Here is a 21,211-nt window from a genome sequence, read left to right on the forward strand (position 1 = left end):
TTAGCCGTGACATTATCGGGGATAGTGTTCTTGACGGCTTGTAGTCCATCTTTGTGTGGAATGTTGGTGTAGAGGGCTTCTACATCCATAGTAGCCAGGATGACCGCTATTCCTACCTGCATGCCTCCAGCTTTCACCCTGACCACACCACACGATCCATCGTCTACAGCCAAGCTCTGCGATACAACCGCATTTGCTCCAACCCCTCAGACAGAGACAAACACCTACAAGATCTCTGTCAAGCTTTCTTACAACTACAATACCCACCTGCAGAAGTAAAGAAACAGATTGATAGAGCCAGAAGAGTTCCCAGAAGTTACCTACTACAGGACAGGCCTAACAAAGAAAATAACAGAACGCCACTAGCCGTCACCTTCAGCCCCCAACTAAAACCCCTCCAACGCATTATTAAGGATCTACAACCTATCCTAAAGGATGACCCAACACTCTCACAAGTCTTGGGAGACAGGCCAGTCCTTGCCTACAGACAGCCCCGCAACCTGAAGCAAATACTCACCAACAACCACATACCACACAACAGAACCACTAACCCAGGAACTTATCCTTGCAACAAAGCCCGTTGCCAATTGTGCCCACATATCTATTCAGGGGACACCATCACAGGGCCTAATAACATCAGCCACACTATCAGAGGCTCGTTCACCTGCACATCCACCAATGTGATATATGCCATCATGTGCCAGCAATGCCCCTCTGCCATGTACATTGGTCAAACTGGACAGTCTCTACGTAAAAGAATAAATGGACACAAATCAGATGTCAAGAATTATAACATTCATAAACCAGTCGGAGAACACTTCAATCTCTCTGATCACGCAATCACAGACATGAAGGTCGCTATCTTAAAACAAAAAAACTTCAAATCCAGACTCCAGTGAGAAACTGCTGAATTGGAATTCATTTGCAAATTGGATACTATTAATTTAGGCTTAAATAGAGACTGGGAGTGGCTAAGTCATTATGCAAGGTAGCCTGTTTCCTCTTGTTTTTTCCTACCCCCCCGCCCCCAGATGTTCTGGTTTAACTTGGATTTAAACTTGGAGAGTGGTCAGTTTAGATGAGCTATTACCAGCAGGAGAGTGAGTTTGTGTGTGTATGGGGGTGGGGGGGGGTGTGAGAAAACCTGGATCTATGCAGGAAATAGCCCGACTTGATTATGTAAAGAGTTGTCACTTTGGATGGGCTAGCACCAGCAGGAGAGTGAATTTGTGTGGGGGGGTGGAGGGTGAGAAAACCTGGATTTGTGCTGGAAATGGCCCACCTGTTGATCACTTTAGATAAGCTATTACCAGCAGGACAGTGGGGTGGGAGGAGGTATTGTTTCATATTCTCTGTGTGTATATAAAGTCTGCTGCAGTTTCCACGGTATACATCTGATGAAGTGAGCTGTAGCTCACGAAAGCTCATGCTCAAATAAATTGGTTAGTCTCTAAGGTGCCACAAGTACTCCTTTTCTTTTAGCTATATCAATGTAACTTTTCAGCGTAGACCATCCCTTATGCCATCTTGACTACACCGCTCAGGGGATTTTTCGCACCCTTGAGCAATGTTGCTGGGTCAACCTAATTTTCTAGAGTAGTAGGCTAGCCGTCACCTACAGCCCCCAACTAAAACCTCTCCAGGGCATCATCAAGGATCTACAACCTATCCTGAAGGACGCTCCCAGCGATAAAGCTATCACCACTCATTCAGGGTGGGTTTTTTTTTTTTTTTAATTGCTGGGAGAACTCTTCCCTGACAACAAAGCATGTCTACACTGCCCACGTCACAGCGCTGCCGCAGCAGCACAGCCACGCTATAACGTTTGTAGTGTAGACATACCCTGATTTGTCATGCGTATCCCCAAGTTTCACCTCACTTAAAAACTACTTGCTTACAAAAACAGACAAAAATACAAAAGTGTCACAGCACACTATTACTGAAAAATTGCTTACTCTCTCATGTTTACCATATAATTATAAAATAAATCTATTGGAATATAAATATTGTACTTAAATTTCAGTGTATAGTATATAGAGCAGTATAAACAAGTTATTGTCTGTATGAAATTTTAGTTTGTACTTACTTCGCCAGTGCTTTTTATGTAGCCAGTTGTAAAATTAGGCAAATATCTAGATGAGTTGATGTGCCTCCCTGGAAGAACTCTGGGCAAGGGTGTGGATTTTTCAAAAAAAGGGTGTCAAAAGCCACCAGTAATCTGAATCAATGTATGTAACATGCTGCTTGCCAAAATGATTTTTGAGCAAGAATGTGTTTCTAGAAATGAAAAATACTGCCTATTTTCTTGTAACTACACAAAGGAAGTCTGGATTAGCAGATTACAGGTCAAGACATGCTATGCTTCACATTTGCTTTGTCCAAATCTAATTTTTTCCCTCTGATCTCAATAAATCTAATTTTAGTCAAACACCTCTGGTATTGGCAATTTGGGATTGTCTGCATTAAATTCCCAAATAGGTGAAACAATTTCAGTCTTGTTGGCAGTAAAGAAAGGGAGTATGGAGCCTACACTGCTAATGTTTCTCAAGCGAAAGAGCAGATTAACTATCCTCTTCCCCACCGTATGTCATTTCAAGAGCTACGGTCCAAATGATGCAGAGGAAAGGCCTCAAAACATGGATGGAAATCAATTTTAAGGGGCACCTATAGAAAACAAATACACCCCAAAGTCTTTCAGAATTTAACAGGCAAAATGAGATTCAGGGTTTTTTCCCCGCCTAGTCTCATTATCTAACCAGACTGATTGGTGTAGAAAGGCATAACAGCAACTTTTCATTTTAATATGAAACAGTAATTGTTGGCTGTACATCCAAAAAGTTTTCATTAGATGATGCCATCAGTTTGTACTTTGCTTTTTTCTTTTGAATGAAGGACGAAAACAGTCATCCCATCTAATATTTTGTGTTTCATACTGTTATTTACACCTGAAAGTCCTCATCTAGATTAAATCAGAGCATGTTTCAGTGGACACAAAAATTAGTGCTCTTGCTTTAGTTATAGCTTTTAAAGGCACGCCTACCCTACACCCACTGAAGTGACCCAGCTACAGCATTGCAGCTGTGTCACTGTAGTGTAGATGCTTCCTACATCGATAGAAGGGGCCTTTCCATCTGTGTAGTTTGTCCATCTTGCTGAGAGGCTGTGACTAGGTCGACTGAAGAATTTTTCCATTGACCTAGCCAAAACTACATCCAGGGTTAAGTCAACTTAACTATGTTGCTCACGGTGTTAAATTTTTCAGAGCCCAGATTGATGTAGTATGGTCAGTTTAATTTTTAAGTGCAGGCCATGCCTAACTGTTAACGTGTACTTCTACGACAACTGTTTGAACAGACCCTTACTACTCTGATGTTAGCCACTTTAAAGTAAGGTCTGATCTACACTACAGACTTACATCAATATAATTACTTCACTCAAGAGTGTGAAAAATCCACACCCCTGTGCAACATAGTTATACTGACCTATCCCCCGTGTAGACAGCTTTATGTCAGTAGGAGAGCTTCTGCCATCAACATAGTTATCACCTCTCAGGGAGGCATCTTCATTAAAGTGCTACAGCACTACCGTGCAGCTGCACTGATGCAGTGTTTTAAGTTTCAGAGTAACAGCCGTGTTAGTCTGTATTCGCAAAAAGAAAAGGAGTACTTGTGGCACCTTAGAGACTAACCAATTTATTTGAGCGTGAGCTTTCGTGAGCTACAGCTCACTTCATTTTAAGTGTAGACCTGCCCTCAGTAAACCAGTAAATTTAAAACAGCTAAAGTCTCAGGCCTTCTGTACTCCAGAGACGGTTTGACGGTACAGTTCTATGGGCTTGATTCCTTGATTGGGCGGGAAAACTGGCATTTCCCAAATATCACCCACTTCGGTCACTGAAATAAGACATTACTCAATAAAATGATTACAGATCTATTATCCTCTGTCTTTATTAAACAAGGAATCAAACAGTTAATAATGTTGATATTCACTCTGACTTCATCCATTGGCTCCCAATTTCTCTACTATACCAACCAACTGCTCATTTTTACTTTCAAAGCTCTTCACAGCCTATCCTATCATCTCTCGTTCACTATCAAAATATCAACTTTGTGCCAATCATGCCATCAACCACTTGTTAATTTTTCTAACACCTCTGTGCTTTGTCCCATGCCACCGTCACCACACCTGGAAGGAGCTCCCTGTGAACATCTGCAAAGATATCTTTTTATCCTCCTTACGCCCCCCCTTTTTGCTATGATGCCTACAAAAATACCTGAGTTAGGCTGCTGATGAACTGAAACCACTGCCTATCCTGCTGAATGTTATCCTCATGTTTCCTTGTACTCCTCCATTTGTCTGTCTGTATCCACTCGTTAGATAGTGGACTTTTGGGGTCAGAGACTTTTTTTGGACCCTAGCACAATGGAGTCCTGATCCATAATTAGGGCTCCTACTTACCATGGTAATACAAGCTGTAATTGAAATGATCAGTGGGCATCTGGGATCATCTCAGTGAGCTAACGGGCAGTTCATACCTCTCAAGGCTATTATTTCAGGTTCTCTGTAGACTCAAAGACACATCTCAGCATTGGATAGCTTACATTTGAGGTTCTCACCACCAAAACCTAGAAGCTGAGGTTCCTGAAACCAAATATAGCTTCAGAAAGAGGTCAAAAGAGCACATGGATGCACGCAAGCAGTTTCCAAGCCCTAGTTATCGGGTAAATAATGACTGCTTGTATTAGTTTAATACTCCGAGATTGCAATCTGAACTATGACAATAATGCAAATGTGGTCTACCTGAAAGCCAAAGAAAGAAAGAGATTACTTTCAAACAGATACATTAGGAAATAGAAGAGTGCAGTGAGTACCACTTCAGATTTTTAGAGTTTATAAAATCTTCACAAGTGAAGCCTTGAAGTCTTGAATGAGAAGGGTAAAAGAAATCTTCTGCCTAAATCGCCAAGGATAACTATCTCTGGTTATTAGAATTAGTCCTGCTGACCACTATTTGCTAAACTATAGAAGTCCTTTATGTGACTAAACCGTTTGCAATATGGACAAATGGTGTTGGTAGCCCACAATGCAAAAGAGTTTCCCCACAATCTAATGCAGGCCAAGATGGAGGCAATGGACAAACTGTGTCACCTGACAGACTACAAAACTAAGGAACAGAATTAGCTAGCAAGATGCAGCATTAAGTACTGGGCCGGCATTTTCAGCTAAATGTTTGTGACCTGCAACTACACACCATCTGTACCTGGGAGCTTTTCAGTGTTAGGGGGTCAGGCTGCTTGACGTGCCATAATTTATATAACAAAAACAGCAGACATGACAACTTTTTTATTGCAGAGCCATTTTGCACAAGTGAGGAAGTCAGCCCCAGTGTCTTCGCCAAATACCAACCTAGGTAATTACATTCTACCTATCTAAATATTTTCTATGCATTTTCAACTACAGAAATAGAGAAAAAGTGAGCACAGTAATACTTGAAGCATGCTGACAAAGTTGCTGTATCTCAATAGTACAGACAGAATATACTGTAAAGTGTTTTGGGATGCTTCCTAGGGTATGTCTACACTACAGAATTAGGTAGAATTTATAGAAGTCAGTTTTTAGGAAGTGATTTTATACGGTCGATTGTGTGTGTCCCCAAGAAGCACATTAAGTTAGCGGAGTGCATCCACAGTACCGTGGCTAGCATCGACTTCAGAGCGTTACACTGTGGGTAGCTATCCCACAGTCTCTGCCGCCCACTGGACTTCTGGGTTAAGCTCCCAATGCCTAATGGGGCAAAAACATTGTCGCGGGTGATTTTGGGTACGTCGTCAGTCGACCCTCCCTCCGTGAAAGCAACAGCAGACAATCATTTCACACCTTTTTACTGTGGAGACGCCATACTGCTTTCAGCAGATGGTGCAGTAGGACTGCTAACTGCCATCATCGAACCACCGCTTCAACTCTGCTCCTCTCCTGGTGCCATGAATCCACCTCACAGGTCCTCTATATGACCGTCATCATCCACCGCTTTCACTGCAACTCTGCTCTCCTGCTCTTGTCTCACCATACCATGGCGAGTGTGCAGCCCACTCAGCTCAGCTCACCGACACTGCCACTGTTGTGTCCTGGTGCTGCTGGCAACAGACGGTGCAGTAGGTCTGCAAAACTGGTCATCCAACCACCTCTTCTGCTGCAACTCTGCTCTCATGCTCTTGTCTCAGTAGCGAATATCTCCATGTTGGCTGTCATGGGCTCCCGCTTCCGCTGCAACTCTGTTCTTCTGCTCTCATGAATCCACCTCACCAGTCCTCTCGTCACTCTCTATAAATATCTACTCTCATGGCATCCATTGTCAGCCATCACTTCCGCTGCAACTCTGCTCTCCTGCAGATGCCATACCACGGCAAGCATGGAGCCCGCTCAGATCACTACAGCAGTTATGAGCATTATAAACACCTTGCGCATTATCCTGCAGTATGTTCAGAACCAGAACCTGCAAAGGCTGGCGAGGAGGCGATGGCAGCATGGTGACGAGAGTGATGTGGACATGGACACAGACTTCTCTCAAAGTATGGGCCCTGGCAATTTGGATGTCCTGGTGGCAATGGGGCAGTCTCATGCCATGGAATGCCAATTCTGGGCCCAGGAAACAAGCACTGACTGGTGGGACTGCACAGTGTTGCAGGTCTGGGATTATCCCAGTGGCTGCGAAACTTTCGCATGCATAAGGGCAGTTTCATGGAACTGCCCTCACAGTTCACAAGCGACTGGCGATAGCCCTCTGGAAGCTTGGAATGGCAGACAGCTACCGGTCAGTCAGGAATCAATTTGGAGTGGGCAAATCCACTGTGGGAGCTGCTGTGATCCAAGTAGCTAACGCAATCAATGACATGCTGCTATCAAGGGTAGTGACTCTGGGAAATGTGAAGGTCATAGTGGATGGCTATGCTGCAATGGGACTCCCTAACTGTGATGGGGCGATAGACAGAACGCATATCCCTATCTTGGCACCGGACCACCTTGGCAGCCAGTAAATAAACCGCAAGGGGTACTTTTCAATGGTGCTGCAAGCACTGGAGGATCACAAGGGACGTTTCACCAACATCAACATGGGATGGCTGGGAAAGGTACATGACAGTCACATCTTCAGGAACTCTGGTCTGTCTGAACAGCTGCAGCAAGGGACTTACTTTCCAGACCAGAAAATAATTGCTGGGGATGTTGACATGCCTAAAGTTATCCTTGGGGACGCAGCCTACCCCTTAATGCCATGGCTCATGAAGCCATACACAGGGATCCTGGACAGTAGGCAGGAGCTGTTCACCTATAGGCTGAGCAAGTGCAGAATGGTGGTAGAAAGTGTATTTGGACATTTAAAAGCGTGCTGGCGCAGTTTACTGACTTGGTTAGACCTCAACGAAACCAATATTTCCATTGTTATTACTGCTTGCTGTGTGCTCCACAATATCTGTGAGAGTAAGGGGGAGACGTTTATGGAGGGGTGGGAGGTTGAGGCAAATCGCCTGGCCGCTGATTACACGCAGCCAGACATCAGGGTGATTAGAAGAGCACAGCAGGGCGCACTGCGCATCAGCGAAGCTTTGAAAACCAGTTTCATGACTGGACAGGCTATGGTATGACAGTTCTGTTTATTTCTCCTTGATGAAAACCCGCCCCCTTGGTTCACTCTTCTTCCCTGTAAAGTCAACTGACCATCTACTTTCGAACACCGTTTGCAGAGGCAATAAAGTCATTGTTGTTTCAAATTCATGCACTCTTTATTAATTTGTCACACAAATAGGGGGATAACTGCCAAGGTAGCCCGGGAGAGGTGGGGGAAGAGGGAAGGACAAGGCCACATGGCACTTCAAAACTTATTGAATGCCAGCCTTCTGTTGCTTGGGCAGTCCTCTGAGGTGGAGTGCTTGGGTGCCTGGAGCCCCGCCTCAGCGTTCTTGGGTGTCTGGGTAAGGAGGCTATGGAACTTGGGGAGAAAGGTGGGCGGTTACACAGGGGCTGCAGCAGCAGTCTGTGCTCCTGCTGCCTTTCCTGTACCTCAACCATACGCTGAAGCATATCAGTTTGATCCTCCAGTAGCCTCAGCATTGCATCCTGCTTCCTCTCATCACGCTGCTGCCACTTCTCCTCTTGATCCCACCACCTCTCCTGTCCTCGTGTTCATTTTGTGCTTTCCTGGACTCTGACATTGCTTGCCTCCATGCATTTTGCTGAGCTCTTTCAGTGCGGGTGGACTGCATGAGCTCAGAGAACATTTCATTGCAAGTGTGTTTTTTTCGCCTTCTTATCTGCGCTAACCTCTGGTCGAAGATGATAGGGGGAGCACTGAAACATTTGCAGCTGCGGGAGAAAAAAAAGGGAGAGTAGTGTTTAAAAAGATACATTTTAGAGAACAATGGGTAGACTCTTTCATGGTGAACCAAGCTGTTAACATTACATTGTACATGCGCTTTCGGTACAAGGTTGCATTTTGCCTCTTATATTGAGGGCCTGCCGGTTTGGTGTGAGAGATCATACATGCAGGGAGGGGCAACAGAATTCGGCCTGCAGGCAGCCATGGTCTTTTGGCTTCTTTAACCTTCATAACAGGTGGGAATGGTTTCAAACAGCAGCCCCCTCATTTCCCATACCAAGCACGCACTGGGTTGTCCCTTTAAAAGGAGGGGCTGCAGTTTTTGGGTTAATGTGCAGCATAAACCCAACTAACCCCCCCTCACACACACAATTCTCTGGGATGATCGCTTCATCCCTTCCCCCCACCGCGTGACTAACAGCGGGGATGATTTCTTTTCAGCCACAGGCAAACAGACCAGCAGGAACAGACACCTCTGAATGTCCCTTTTATAAAATTCCCCTATTTCAACCAGGTGACCATGAATGATATCACTCTTCTGAGGCTAACACAGAGAGATAAAGAACGGATGTTGCTTGAATGCCAGCAAACACCGGGACCATACGCTGCCATGCTTTGTTATGCAATGATTCCAGACTACGTGCTGCTGGCCTGGCATGGTAAAGTGTCCTACCATGGAGACGGAATAAGGCTGCTTTCTCCAGAAACCTTTTGCAAAGGCTTTGGGAGTACCTCCAGGAGAGCTTCACTGAGATGTCCCTGGAAGATTTCCGCTCCATGCCCAGACATGTTAACAGACTTTTCCAGTAGCTGTACTGGCCGCGAATGCATCCCAAGTCTTCAGGGCAAATCAATCATTAAACACACTTGCTTTTAAACCATGTATTATATTTTCAAAGGTACACTCACCAGAGGTGCCTTCTCTGCCTTCAAGGTCCGGGAGCCCACCTTGGGAGGGTTTTGGATCCAGGGTGATACAGTTCCTGGCTGTCGGGGAGAACGGTTTCATCCTCCTACTCATCATCTTCCTCATCCCCGTTGCATGAGAATCCCCCCTTGCAGGAGTCCACGTACGGGGTGGGGCAGTGGTAGGGACACCCCCTAGAATTGCATGCAGCTCATCATAGAAGCGGCATGTCTGGGGCTCTGACCAGGAGGGGCCGTTTGCCTCTTTGGTTTTTTGGTAGGCTTGCCTGAGCTCCTTAAGTTTCACGTGGCACTGCTGTGGGTCTGTTATAGCCTCTGTCCTTTATGCCCTTGGAGATTTTTTCAAATATTTTGGCATTTCGTCTTTTGGAATGGAGTTCTGATAGCACGGATTTGTCTCCCCATACAGCAATCAGATCCAGTACCTCCCATTTGGTCCATGCTGGAGTTCTTTTGATGTTCTGGGACTCCATGCAGAACTCATCAGCAGAGGTGACCATGGTCACCAGTGCCACACTGGCCAAATAGGAAATGAAATTCAGAAGTCCCAGGGGCTTTTTCTGTCTACCTTCCTAGTGCATCTGAGTTGAGAGTGCTGTCCAGAGCTGTCACAATGAAGCACTCTGGGATAGCTCCCGGAGGCCAAAACCGTTGAATTGTGTCCACGCTACCCCAAATTCTGTATACTGTAAGGTATTATTCATAAATGTCTAATACTTTTGAACCGTGCAAAGCTCTTGGTCTAAACTTGAGGCAGTGAGTTCCCCAGTTTAATTATTCAACATGAATACATTTTTCAAAGGTTCCAAAGACACAGGTGCCAAAGTAAAGCGTCCTACCATGGATGACAGAATAAGTTTTTCACTGTTTTTCAAGGGGACAAACTCCTAAATCACTTGACACTGATGAAAGGAAACTGTTTTTCACAGGGTAAAGTTTTCAAAAGCTCTCATACATGTTGCCTTTCAGTTTCATTGGTGACCCCTTAATCTAGCATTACATCTCACTCCTTAGTTTCCCGACAGAGTTACTTGGTGAAAAATAAGCTTCGGTGGTAGGCAAATGAAAGAGGCTTGCTCCTGTTTCACTATTTGAGAGAAGTTGTTCTGAGTAAATAGGAGCACCCAAATAACTTGACAGCTCGATTAGCAGTCTATATCTCCAGTACGTCTCCAAATTAAGCAGTCTTAATCATTTAAGGCTGCACACCACTGGTGCCTGCATGCAAGGAATGTGTAGCTACACACTGCAGCAAAAAGCAGGCTGAGCACACACTGCAGTATGTAGCTACACGTCAATGAAAGGCCTCAGTGGCAGGAGATGCCTTTCCTGGCTACCTCCTCCTGCCAGAGCCTTCCTGATGTTGGAGCCTTTCCCCATGATAGGGAAAGACTCCAGCAGTGGGGAAGCAGAAGGACACGACACTGCTAAATATAGCAGTGTAGACAAGAGAGGCACCAGTTGGTCTCTACACAGAGAGCCGTGATGGGTATAGGTGCATCTTTAGTCGCATAAGCTGTGCCTCACTGTCTACACTGCCATTTATAACTATGCTACAAGGTGTGCAGGATAGACATACCTCAAATCTCTAAGCCAGGGGTGGGAAAACTACATCTGGCCTGCTAGCTGTTTTGATCCGGCCCTCGAGCTCCCGCTGGGGAGTGGGGTCTGGGGCTTGCCCTGCTCCGGCGCTCCAGCCGGGGAGCAGGGTTGGGGGCTGCTCCGCGTGGCTCCCAGAAGCAGTAGCATGCTCCCCCCTCCGGCTCCTACGCACAAGGGCAGCCAGGGGGCTACAGTCCGCATGCTGCCCACACCTCAAGTGCCGCCTCCAGGAACTGTGGCCAATGGGAGCTGCAGGGACAGCGCCTGTGACAGGGCAGCACGCAGCAGTACTGCCTGGCCACGCCTCCATGTAGGAGCCAGGTAGGAACATACCGCTGCTTCCAGGAGCTGCTTGACGTAAGCGCTGCCCAGAGCCTGCACCCCTGAGCCGCACCCTACACCCCAGCCCCGATTCCCCTCCAAACCCCTTGGTCCCAGCCCAGAGCACCCTCCTGCACCCCAAACCCCTCACCCTCAGCCCCACCCCAGAGCATGCACCCCCAGCTGGAGCCTGCACCCCAACCCCAATTTTGTGAGCATTCATGGCCCGTCATACAATTTCTATACCCCGATGTGGCCCTCAGGCCAAAAAGTTTGCCCACCCCTTGTCTAAGCACATACAGGTCTTCTCATGCTTCTAGTTTTAGTCATCCTTCTCTGGATGCTTTGTTTCTACTATGTAGCTTTTGAGATGGGTTGATCAGAATTGAATAATGTTTAAGGTGAGTGTGTACCATCGATCTATGTCATGGCATAACTTTCTGTATTATTGTATATACATTTTAACACTGATTTTTTATTTTTACCACTTCTCACTGAACAGAGATCATCACTGAGCTATCTACAATGTTGTTTAGATCTTTTTTCTGACGATTTAGTCAGTTCAGAACTAATAAATATGTGCAATTCAAATTATTCTTTCCATTCAGCATGATCTTGAGTTCCTCCCACCTTCATTTTCACCTGCCATTGTACTGCCTATTCACTCCCCTCCCTAGCTCAGTAATAAACAAACACTAGCCCAGTTTGGGGCATCCTATTTTAACCTTCCATATTATAAACTGAACACTTACCACATCTTCCTCTGTCAAACAACATCTAATCCAGAACAGAACTTTACATCTCATTCCTTAGTTTCCTTTCAAAGTTACTTGGGGAAAAAATAAGTTTTGGTCCTAGGCAAATGCAAGATACTCGCTCTGGTCTCCCTCTTTGAAAGAAGTTGCTCTGAGACAAAAATGGCAAAACCCTTAAATATATGCCCAGCCCAGTGGCAGATTAGCCACTGGGCCAACACGACCCACACCCCTGGGGCAAATAGGCGACCACTCCGCCCAGTACTCCTGCCGGTGAGCAGGGTCAAGCTTCTCCTGTTCCCCAGCAGGAGCACCGGGTGGGCGTGGCAAGCCCCTGTGCACCAACCCCTGGCAGGAGCGCCAGATGGAGAGGCAGCAGGCCCCCACACCCCAGCCCCTTTTCCCCAGCAAAAGTGCAGGGGAGGGACTGCAAGCAGAAAGGGTGGGGAGAGGCCACGACCTGTTCTGGCCCAGGGCCCCACAAAAGCTTAATCCACCTCTGGCCCTGCCTCTCCTATGAAAAACACATCTTGGCGATAGCATGAAAGTAACCCATTGGTCAAGCTATGCCATTCACTATACCAGGAGGGCTTCCTTTCCATGTCTGTCCCTCCCTCTCATTCAATAGAGCTATTTCTTCATTTTTATTGGACTTAGGAGGGCAATTTTTATAGTCATACCTTTTAATTTATTTTCATTTTGTTTCACAGAAACCGAAACATCTTGGCAAACGGGAATTTCATAAATGTAGAATGTAGAAACGTCTCAGCAGCCCTTCAATTACCCTATCACTGACATGGCAATGGTAATTTTAAAAAATATATATTTAAACACTACTTTTGTCTTGTAATTGAGGCAGGTTGCCCCACTTTTCTAAGGAAGCGACAAAGAACTATTTACATTTAGTTTTAAAAAGATAAATCAAGATCCTAGATTTAGCTCTTGCATTGGGCACCGTTAAAGCACGCCGATAGATTCGGCATTTCAATTTCTGAAAAGCATTGATACTGAAAGGCCCTTCCTACTACGAAGTACCTTAAACCTGTGTAAGGCCTTCCAACGTATATGGTAGTTGCAGCTCTGAAGTCTGCATGAAATTGGAATTTATATGGCAAAGTTAGCTTATTACAAGACTACACGTTAACTTTTAATTTTATCGAAATGACTAAAACATCTGCCAGTAAGAAAATATAACTAATGCATGCACTGCAGCTGAGGCCATTCACTAGAGGCCTCGTCTATATTAGAAAATGTTTGCCAGTATAGCTAGTGAAGTTAAAGCAAAGGAGGCTGTAAATGGGGAAAACCCAAGGGAATGAAAAAACATAGATAAGTTACAGAGTAGCAGCCGTGTTAGTCTGTATCCATAAAAAGAAAAGGAGTACTTGTGGCACCTTCGAGACTAACAAATTTATTTGAGTGTAAGCTTTCATGAGCTGCAGCTCACTTCATCGGATGCATACAGTGGAAAACATAGAGGGGAGATTTTATATACACAGAGAACATGAAACAATGGGTGTTACAATACAGACTGTAACAAGAGTGATCAGGAAAGGTGAGCTATTGGGGGGAGGAGGGGGGGACGGGACAACCTTTTGTAGTGATAATCAAGTTTACAAGGATAGTGGGAGGGGAAATAAACAAGGGGAAATAGATAAGATTGCTGCTTTGAAGGTGTGTTTCTTAGGCTAAGATAACAATGGCTGGGCCATCAGTGGGGGAAGGAACTACCTGTATAGCTCCATCCATGCTAGAATGGTTTACTCTTTCCAAGGATATAAAGTCTGGGATAAAACAAGATCTAAAACCTCAAAATCCTAGAAAAGGAAGAACTGGAGGCTAGCAACCCCATTCAGAGATTCAGACTTCTTCAGCCAGGGCAGCCTACTTCTCCCTAGTGATGGAGTTAGCTGGGCAGAGGATGATTTACCAAGGTGTAAATATTACTCTTTTATGTAGGCCTGCTGCTATTTTTATTCTTTGCATCTATGAGGAATGAATAAATAAAGGATACATTTACCCTATCTTAAGCCTTAAAACATTTCACACACTTCAGATGTATTTTTTATTGAGAAATGGTTTTTCTGAGCTATATTTTGATCAAAAAATTCAAAAATGTCCAAAATCAACATTGCTGCTGTGATCACGCCAAACAGTTTAGTACGTGCAGAATGAAGTTTGAGCTCCAGTTCTCTATGAATTGCTAAAATCAGAGAACTGATAAAAACTGTGGCATAATCTAATACTCTCAAACATCCCTCCATCTCTCCCAAAACACACCCCAAGTACTACTTTAGTCCATGTTCTTCCAAGGTTTATAGATCTACCTGTCACTGGTCGAAACTCTTTCCAGCAGATAGCATGAACGAAGAAGAGAAAGAGCTACTGTGCCTTTCAAATGCTTGTTAAGAAAAAGAAAAATCTACCAGAACAGAAATTGAAACTAAAGGTGAACACACACTGAAATGTGGACACAATACACCAATTAATGAAGAGGTCAGAGGGAGGGCTCAGCACAGAAATATAAACAAACCTTTCAAAAGCATCTTTATAGCTAGAATAAAGTCTTTGCTTTTGACACCCCCAAGTTATTCTGTGACATTAGATACTAGACTTCCAGGACTATCATCCACAGCTGACATACAGCCATTACTGGGTGAAATTAAGAAGCAGCTATACAGCAATACATAACACAACAGTTTAGGGAAGGAGGAATAATGTATACATTTGCAACTGGAGTAAGAATTTAGAAAGAAATTCCCCAAATTAAAATTAGTCTATATTAGTGAAAGACACCAATTTTTAATCGAAGTGAAAGATGAAATATTTTAAGAATCATGGCACAGAAATTCAAACACCAAAAGCTGTCCACTGAACAGGTGTCACTGTCTGAGATTAGCTAACACGGAAGCAACACTGAAGTTAGAGGGAAAAATAATAATTACATTTTTAAGAGCTAAGGAAATATATTTTCATGTTATTCAACAAACAATAATTCCTCTATTTTACAAACAGCTGGTTGTAGGTTTAAGACGACAGTGTAACTAAGAATAAAACAATATTATGGCTTCAGCCGTAAAACATGGATGGAGACATATCATATGAATCATAAACCTATTAAATGGACTTTCCACTTAGTTTTAGGTTCTCCAGCAGTCAGTCCAGGTTCTCAAAGCTGCAACATTTGGGACGCAAACATTACAGCAGAGTATTTAGTTCAAAACAAATCAACAGTTTTATTGCATTTTTAAAAATAGTTTCATGAAAACATTTTTCATCTGAATTTTGTAAAAACTATCAAATTTAAGTTGTGAGTGTTAAGCATGTTAAAAATTCCACTAGCAAAGGTGTTTGGTAATATAGAACAAAAGCATCATTTTAGATAGTTAATGTTGTTTATACCAAATATACTGAAGAAATGCAAAATTTCAAAGTATTAAACTGACGTTTCACAATTTGCATTAAAATCCCTCTAGTTTCTAGCCAAGCAGGAATGATGCTGCTAAGTTTGTATGTAGTGCTGATTTTAATGCTGAAAAAGTAGTTCTCTTTTCATCTCAACTCCAAAGAATTCCTCAACCTCATCTCAGAATGTCACACAAAGTTTCCTTCTATAAATTTTTTTTCTATAAATTCACAAAATAGGATTATCACTTGGCATGCAAGTAACGATGATCACTTTTGGATGTTGGTTTCACTAACAAATAATTCTGTTCTCATAAAACAAATGAGAACTGTCAATGCTGATTAGAATGCCAACAATATTAATTACATTTGTGAAATTCCATCATGTTCAAAGGAAATCCATTACAACAATATGTTAGAAAAGGAAACAGAGTTTGTTTCAGACTACAGAATTGCTTCTTGGGCACATAATACCATCTCACTGTGGTTCATGTGAGACAAGTGTTACTAATGATCGATATCCACTGCTGACACAGTGGGTGCCCTTATACACTTGACACCTGCAGTAGCTAAACTGGAAACTACTACAAGGTACCATAATAAGTGTACATACAGAGAATACCAGAGAGCATTTTTAAAGGGTGCTGACTTTAGCACATCTAGTGCTAGACAGCAGAACAGCTGCTTATATCTAAAACTAAGGGTTCCTGAGGGAGAATAACTGAACACTTCTGTTTTGGTGAGGAGGAACCACATGCACGCGAAAGGGGAGCAAATTACAATAAGTTCTACAAAAAGTTCAGCCCAATAAAGCAATGCCGCCAGAAAATCTAATTCCGGTATCGGAAAATGAAAGATTTATGGAAGAGTCAGATCATCTGAACTTAGATTCAAGATAGAATCCCCTTTTTTAATGTTTTGACCTGTGTGTGTCATTTGCAAGACAATGACCCATCTGAACACATTTCTGATATGAATCACAGAATCAAAACCACAGGAGTCAGAGATTGAGGACACCTATTAAGACTTCTATTCCACCTTCCAGACACTGCAGCATTGGTCCCTCCAGTACATATTCTAATACTTTGTCCTAGAAACTGAGGGGCTGAGTTATTTTTGGTGTAGCAGGACCAGTCATTTCATGCCTTAGGCTTCTACAAGCTGTCATTTTCCTTAAAAAATAAATATTCTGATTGGGTTTAATACCTCTAATAGTCCATACAAACATTACCTCAGCAAAAGAACTTTAGGAAGGGTTAGTCAGTCAAAGGTAGATTTATTCATTGTACATTTTACTATGTTTCTTATGTCACTTTGTGAAAAGCTTGCCTAAATAAAATTAAATCCAAAAAAAAAAGCACATCAATTACTTCAAACTATTGCCCTATTGCTCACCTGGACTTCCAATGCCCAACCTGTTGCAAACATTTTGTAACATGAATTGTCTGTTAACACAGACTTGAGTACCACATTAATAGTAATTATACTAAAACTGTTCTGAGATTAAAAAAAGGTGTTAACTGCTGACCCATCACTAGTCATAATATAAAGCAAACAGAAAAATATGCACTGAGACATCTTCTCCAAGATCCACTTCTATAAGACTAAATGCCAGAGTATGCCAATCAATATTCAAAAAATTCCATAACACTTTACATACAATGTCAACCACTATCACAAAAATGCCCTACAGATTCTAGTAGAGTTGCTTGCTTGAATTATCTTCTGAAACGCACACAGAACCTGTGAAATAGCAAGAAAAAGCAACTAAAACAATTTGATGCCAAGTTATTCAGCTACATTTAGCTAAACATTCATTGCCTAGATATTGCTTTCAAATCCACTGCGAGGGTGATCCTTAACTTTTAGGGATCTCCCTGTTCTATGCCAGCAAGGTAGTAGTTCCAAATTATTACTTCTCTTAAAGAAAAAACTTGAGTTGGCAGGAAACTGGAGTGAGTGATCAAGCATGCATAACAATGGATATATTAAATCATTCTCAAAACACAAAGCAATGTTAGCAAGCTACCACAGAAGAGGAGGCTCCTTTTTTGCCTTTTTTGAACACTTGGCCACTTAAATCTATTGTAGTAAGGTAAAAAGGGATGTTATTCTTAAACTGGAACTATTTGGAAATGGTAAACAATGTAACATCTGTTACTGAACTACAAGGGGACTTCCAAGATTCCTAACAAGCACATATGCACATTATACTAGACCAAGTATATGTATACAGAGTTCCTGCACAACTGAAACAAATTTAAGAAGACCACATTGGGACAGGTTTATCTGACCTTATTAGGATTCATGCATAAATTGACTTAAGACTGCCGATAAAAGATCAAGCTTTCAAAGAAATATTAAGCATACAAATACTACCAAAATGTGTACTTTGGAAAAATGCATAATATTTTACAGGTAGATTGAATTCTCAAGTATTTTAGTAGCTTAACACACACCTCAAAACTCTCCCAGCATTTTATTAATATCATTTGGTAGTACATCTTATTGATGATCTCCACCATGGAGTTTTTATAAAATGCAACCTTTAAGATGGGAAGGAGCAGAAAAACAATTTAATGTTGGATAAACATTATCCAATATTTGCAGTATTTGTCATTAAAGTATTGTTACTTTGTGCTCCAAATGTAAAATCTCTAAACAACCTAATTCAAATTAAATCTAAACCTTTACTTATCATACAAATTAACGAGAAACAGTTCTCAGAATCAGAGGCCGGAGATGGAAATGGCCTATTAGGTCATACAGACCTGCAAAAGAATGTGAGGAACCTTTCCTGTGCAGCTTTGCTGGAACAGCCCAAGATATTAAGGTTAATGATGGCCCTATTAAAAGTCAGACCATGTTGTAGCTCAAAATTGCATCGTTATTGAACAAGCTCAGATTTCTGTTGCCTCATCAACTGAAGATACCTGGCATAAACATAGCAAGTGTTCTACAGATGAAGATACAGAAACTCAAAAGAACCTGAGAACTGATTCAAGCTAAAGACAACAGCTGCAGAACCAAGTAACACACTGGTGATTTGAACAAGAAAGTCACAGTTCTTGTATGCTGATAAAGGCAAGACTAGATGTTCCTGAAGTCATCCAGGGAAAGCTAGGAAAAGTGATATAAAGCTACCATCATATAGGAATCCAGAAAGGAAGATGGAAGAATAGCTCAAAAAAAAGCCACAATACTGTCATTATCCAGATTTGCACAATAACCAGCTATCATAATTGGCCTTCAGAAATATCTCAATGAACTATAAACTGGGAAGGCCAAGGCAGGACTTCAGGTGATCCTGCAACGCAGACCAAAAATATGAAGCTGGTAAAGTACTTGTAACATCACCAAAGCAAAAAAGGAAGAGAATCTGTCAGAGAACAAAACAACAAAAAACTAACCAACTTATTTGATGCTGTATTTCAAGAAGGTTGATCTTATGTTTGAGGCACTGGACTAGGATTCATGAAATAGGTTCTATTCCCAGCTCTTCCACAGACTTCCTGTATGACACTGAGCAAACCACTTAATCTCTGGTTTCAGAGTAGCAGCCGTGTATTCGCAAAAAGAGTACTTGTGGCACCTTAGAGACTAACAAATTTGAGCATAAGCTTTCGTGAGCTACAGCATCCGATGAAGTAGCTCACGAAAGCTTATGCTCAAATAAATTTGTTAGTCTCTAAGGTGCCACAAGTACTCCTGTTCTTTTCACTTAATCTCTGTCTCTGACCTTTATCTTTAAAATGGAAAAAAATACTTCCTTTCTCCCCCTCTGTCTATTTAAAATGTAAACTGTCCTATACTGAGAATGTCGATGTGTTTGTGCGGTACACAGCAAGCTTTTACTAATTGTATTATTGTACCATCTAGGGACTGAACGGACACACGCATGGTGTGAAAATACAATAAACTGCTTAGTCTATCAACTTCAGTTAATATTACTGCTTTGATAGAAAGATGTCCCTCACAAATGGTCAAATAGTATTGTAAGAATGTGGTGGGAAGGAATAGGAGGATTTATTAGGGACATACTTATCAGTCCAGGTGCATCTTTTGGGGGCCTATGATTTTATGGATTGAGGTGAAGGCAGAGAGCTGAGCTATTCAAAGTCTACATGCTGCACTTCGGCTGCATAGCAAGGTGATTTCAGGAATGGATGCTGATGGTCATAGGTTTTGATGTCAGTATAGGTATATTCGTAGTGCAGAAGTTTCTTCTTGAACTTCATAATCTCATGTCTTAAGAAGGAGCTGGCAACCAGAGGTAGGCTTTTGTTGGGAAATTCAAAACATAAAGCACCTTCTAGCAGACGATTTGTATGAAAGATGATGCCCCTGTACACAGTACAAAGGACAACGCTCATATGAATCCCAACAACTTCTCCTTTAACAGCAGCTCCTTATGGTGGGAGAGTTGCTCCTGGGGACTCTAGTAAAGCCCTCCACCCTCTCATTTGTATTGGCCTCTGAAAAGTAGTTGAATTCACCTGTTGTATGTGGGGGAGTTTCAGTTACTCAGAGTACACATGCTTCTCATGCCCTCCCTCTCATGTTGTGCCTTGGTCAGGGGGCCCAGCAGAAGCCCAAGGGGAAACCCCTAGTTACTTGCAATCCAGTGGTCCCATGATTCCCTATGTGTAGAAGCTAGATAAGTATTTGAACATTTTGGTTACTTGCAACCCAGGTGTTCTACCATACCCCGAGGATGGGTGGAAAATGTTCAAAGATGCCCCTATCAGGCTCCCAGAGGAACCTCTCCTGCCCCCACTCACAGTCCCCTCGGCCCCTAGAGGGGACCTCTCCTATCCCCCACTCACAGACCTCACGGCTTCCGGAATGAGCCTCTCCGGTCCCCCCGTTACTCACAGACCCCACGGCTCCCAGGGGTGAACCTCTCGTGCCCCCCCCCACCCGTACTCACAGTCCCTACAGCCTCCGGGGGAACCTCTCCCCCCACCCCCGTACTCACAGACCCCCACGGCTCCCGGGGGAACCTCTGCCAGTCCCCCGCACCCCGTTACTCACAACCCCCCCCGCTACTCACAGACCCCCAGGTCCCCGGGGGAGCCTCCGCCACACACACCCCGGTACTCACAGTCCAGGTGCTTCTTCTTGGGCCCCATGACCTCGTGGGTCGTGGCCTTGCAGACGGTCTTGGAGACGGCCGAGCCGGTCACGCTGTGTTGCGCCGCCGTGATGCGGTCGGTGAGGCTCTGGCCGGACATGGTGCCGCGGCGCCGGGCTGGGACGGGACAGGGGGACCGACTCGCTCGGACACGTCGCTCTGCCCCGCCGCAGGCAGCTGCGCTCGGACACGTCGCTCGGCCCCGCCGCAGGCCGCTGCGCTCCGCCCCCGGGGACGGCCCTGTCACCCGGGCAGCGCCCCCGCCCCCGCCCTTCGCTGCTTCCGCTCGGCCGGGGTCGGGGGACTCACGCACACTGGGCGCCGCAGGAAAATGGCGGCCGCGCAGCCCCTCCCCGGATCGTTCCGGGCCGCCCGAATCACGTGACTAACCCTCCCCTCCTCTCCCCCGGCCCCGCCCCGCACTGGTCACGTAGCTCCCTCTGCTCCTCCTCTCCCCCAGCCCACGTCACGTGACACGCCTCCCTCCTGGCGCAACAAGGGGGAAGCGGGTCCAGGAGGTCACGTGGTGCTGTGCCGCCTTCCCTGTGCCTTCTTCGCGCCAGCTGGGCTGGGTCGCAGGCGGTGCCCTGGTGCCAGCCCTTCTCGTGCTAAGGCTGCTGAGCCTCCCCAATCACCAGCGCTGCCTCGATTGGCTGGGACCTTGGACAGGTCCCTGAGTGTTGCGATACAGCAGTT

General features: G+C 44.2%; 1 protein-coding gene across 9 annotated transcripts in view; it reads right to left on the reverse strand.

Annotated features, from left to right (window-relative positions):
* The window catches only part of PICALM (phosphatidylinositol binding clathrin assembly protein), a 115,040-nt gene extending 94,267 nt beyond the window's left edge, over positions 1-20,773 (reverse strand). For 4 of the 9 annotated variants that reach the window (XM_048841549.2, XM_048841507.2, XM_048841484.2 and 1 more), the window contains exon 1: positions 20,486-20,771. In XM_048841549.2, coding sequence (XP_048697506.2) covers positions 20,486-20,615 — 130 coding nt within the window. In that variant the 5' untranslated portion in view covers positions 20,616-20,771. Of the gene's footprint in view, positions 1-20,485 lie in introns of all 9 variants that reach the window. The other 5 variants (XM_048841566.2, XM_048841516.2, XM_048841497.2 and 2 more) reach the window with 3 other exon arrangements.
* Positions 20,774-21,211: the final 438 nt, after the last annotated feature.

This window comes from Caretta caretta, chromosome 1 (genome assembly GCF_965140235.1).
Source record: "Caretta caretta isolate rCarCar2 chromosome 1, rCarCar1.hap1, whole genome shotgun sequence".
Classification (NCBI taxonomy): domain Eukaryota; kingdom Metazoa; phylum Chordata; order Testudines; family Cheloniidae; genus Caretta; species Caretta caretta.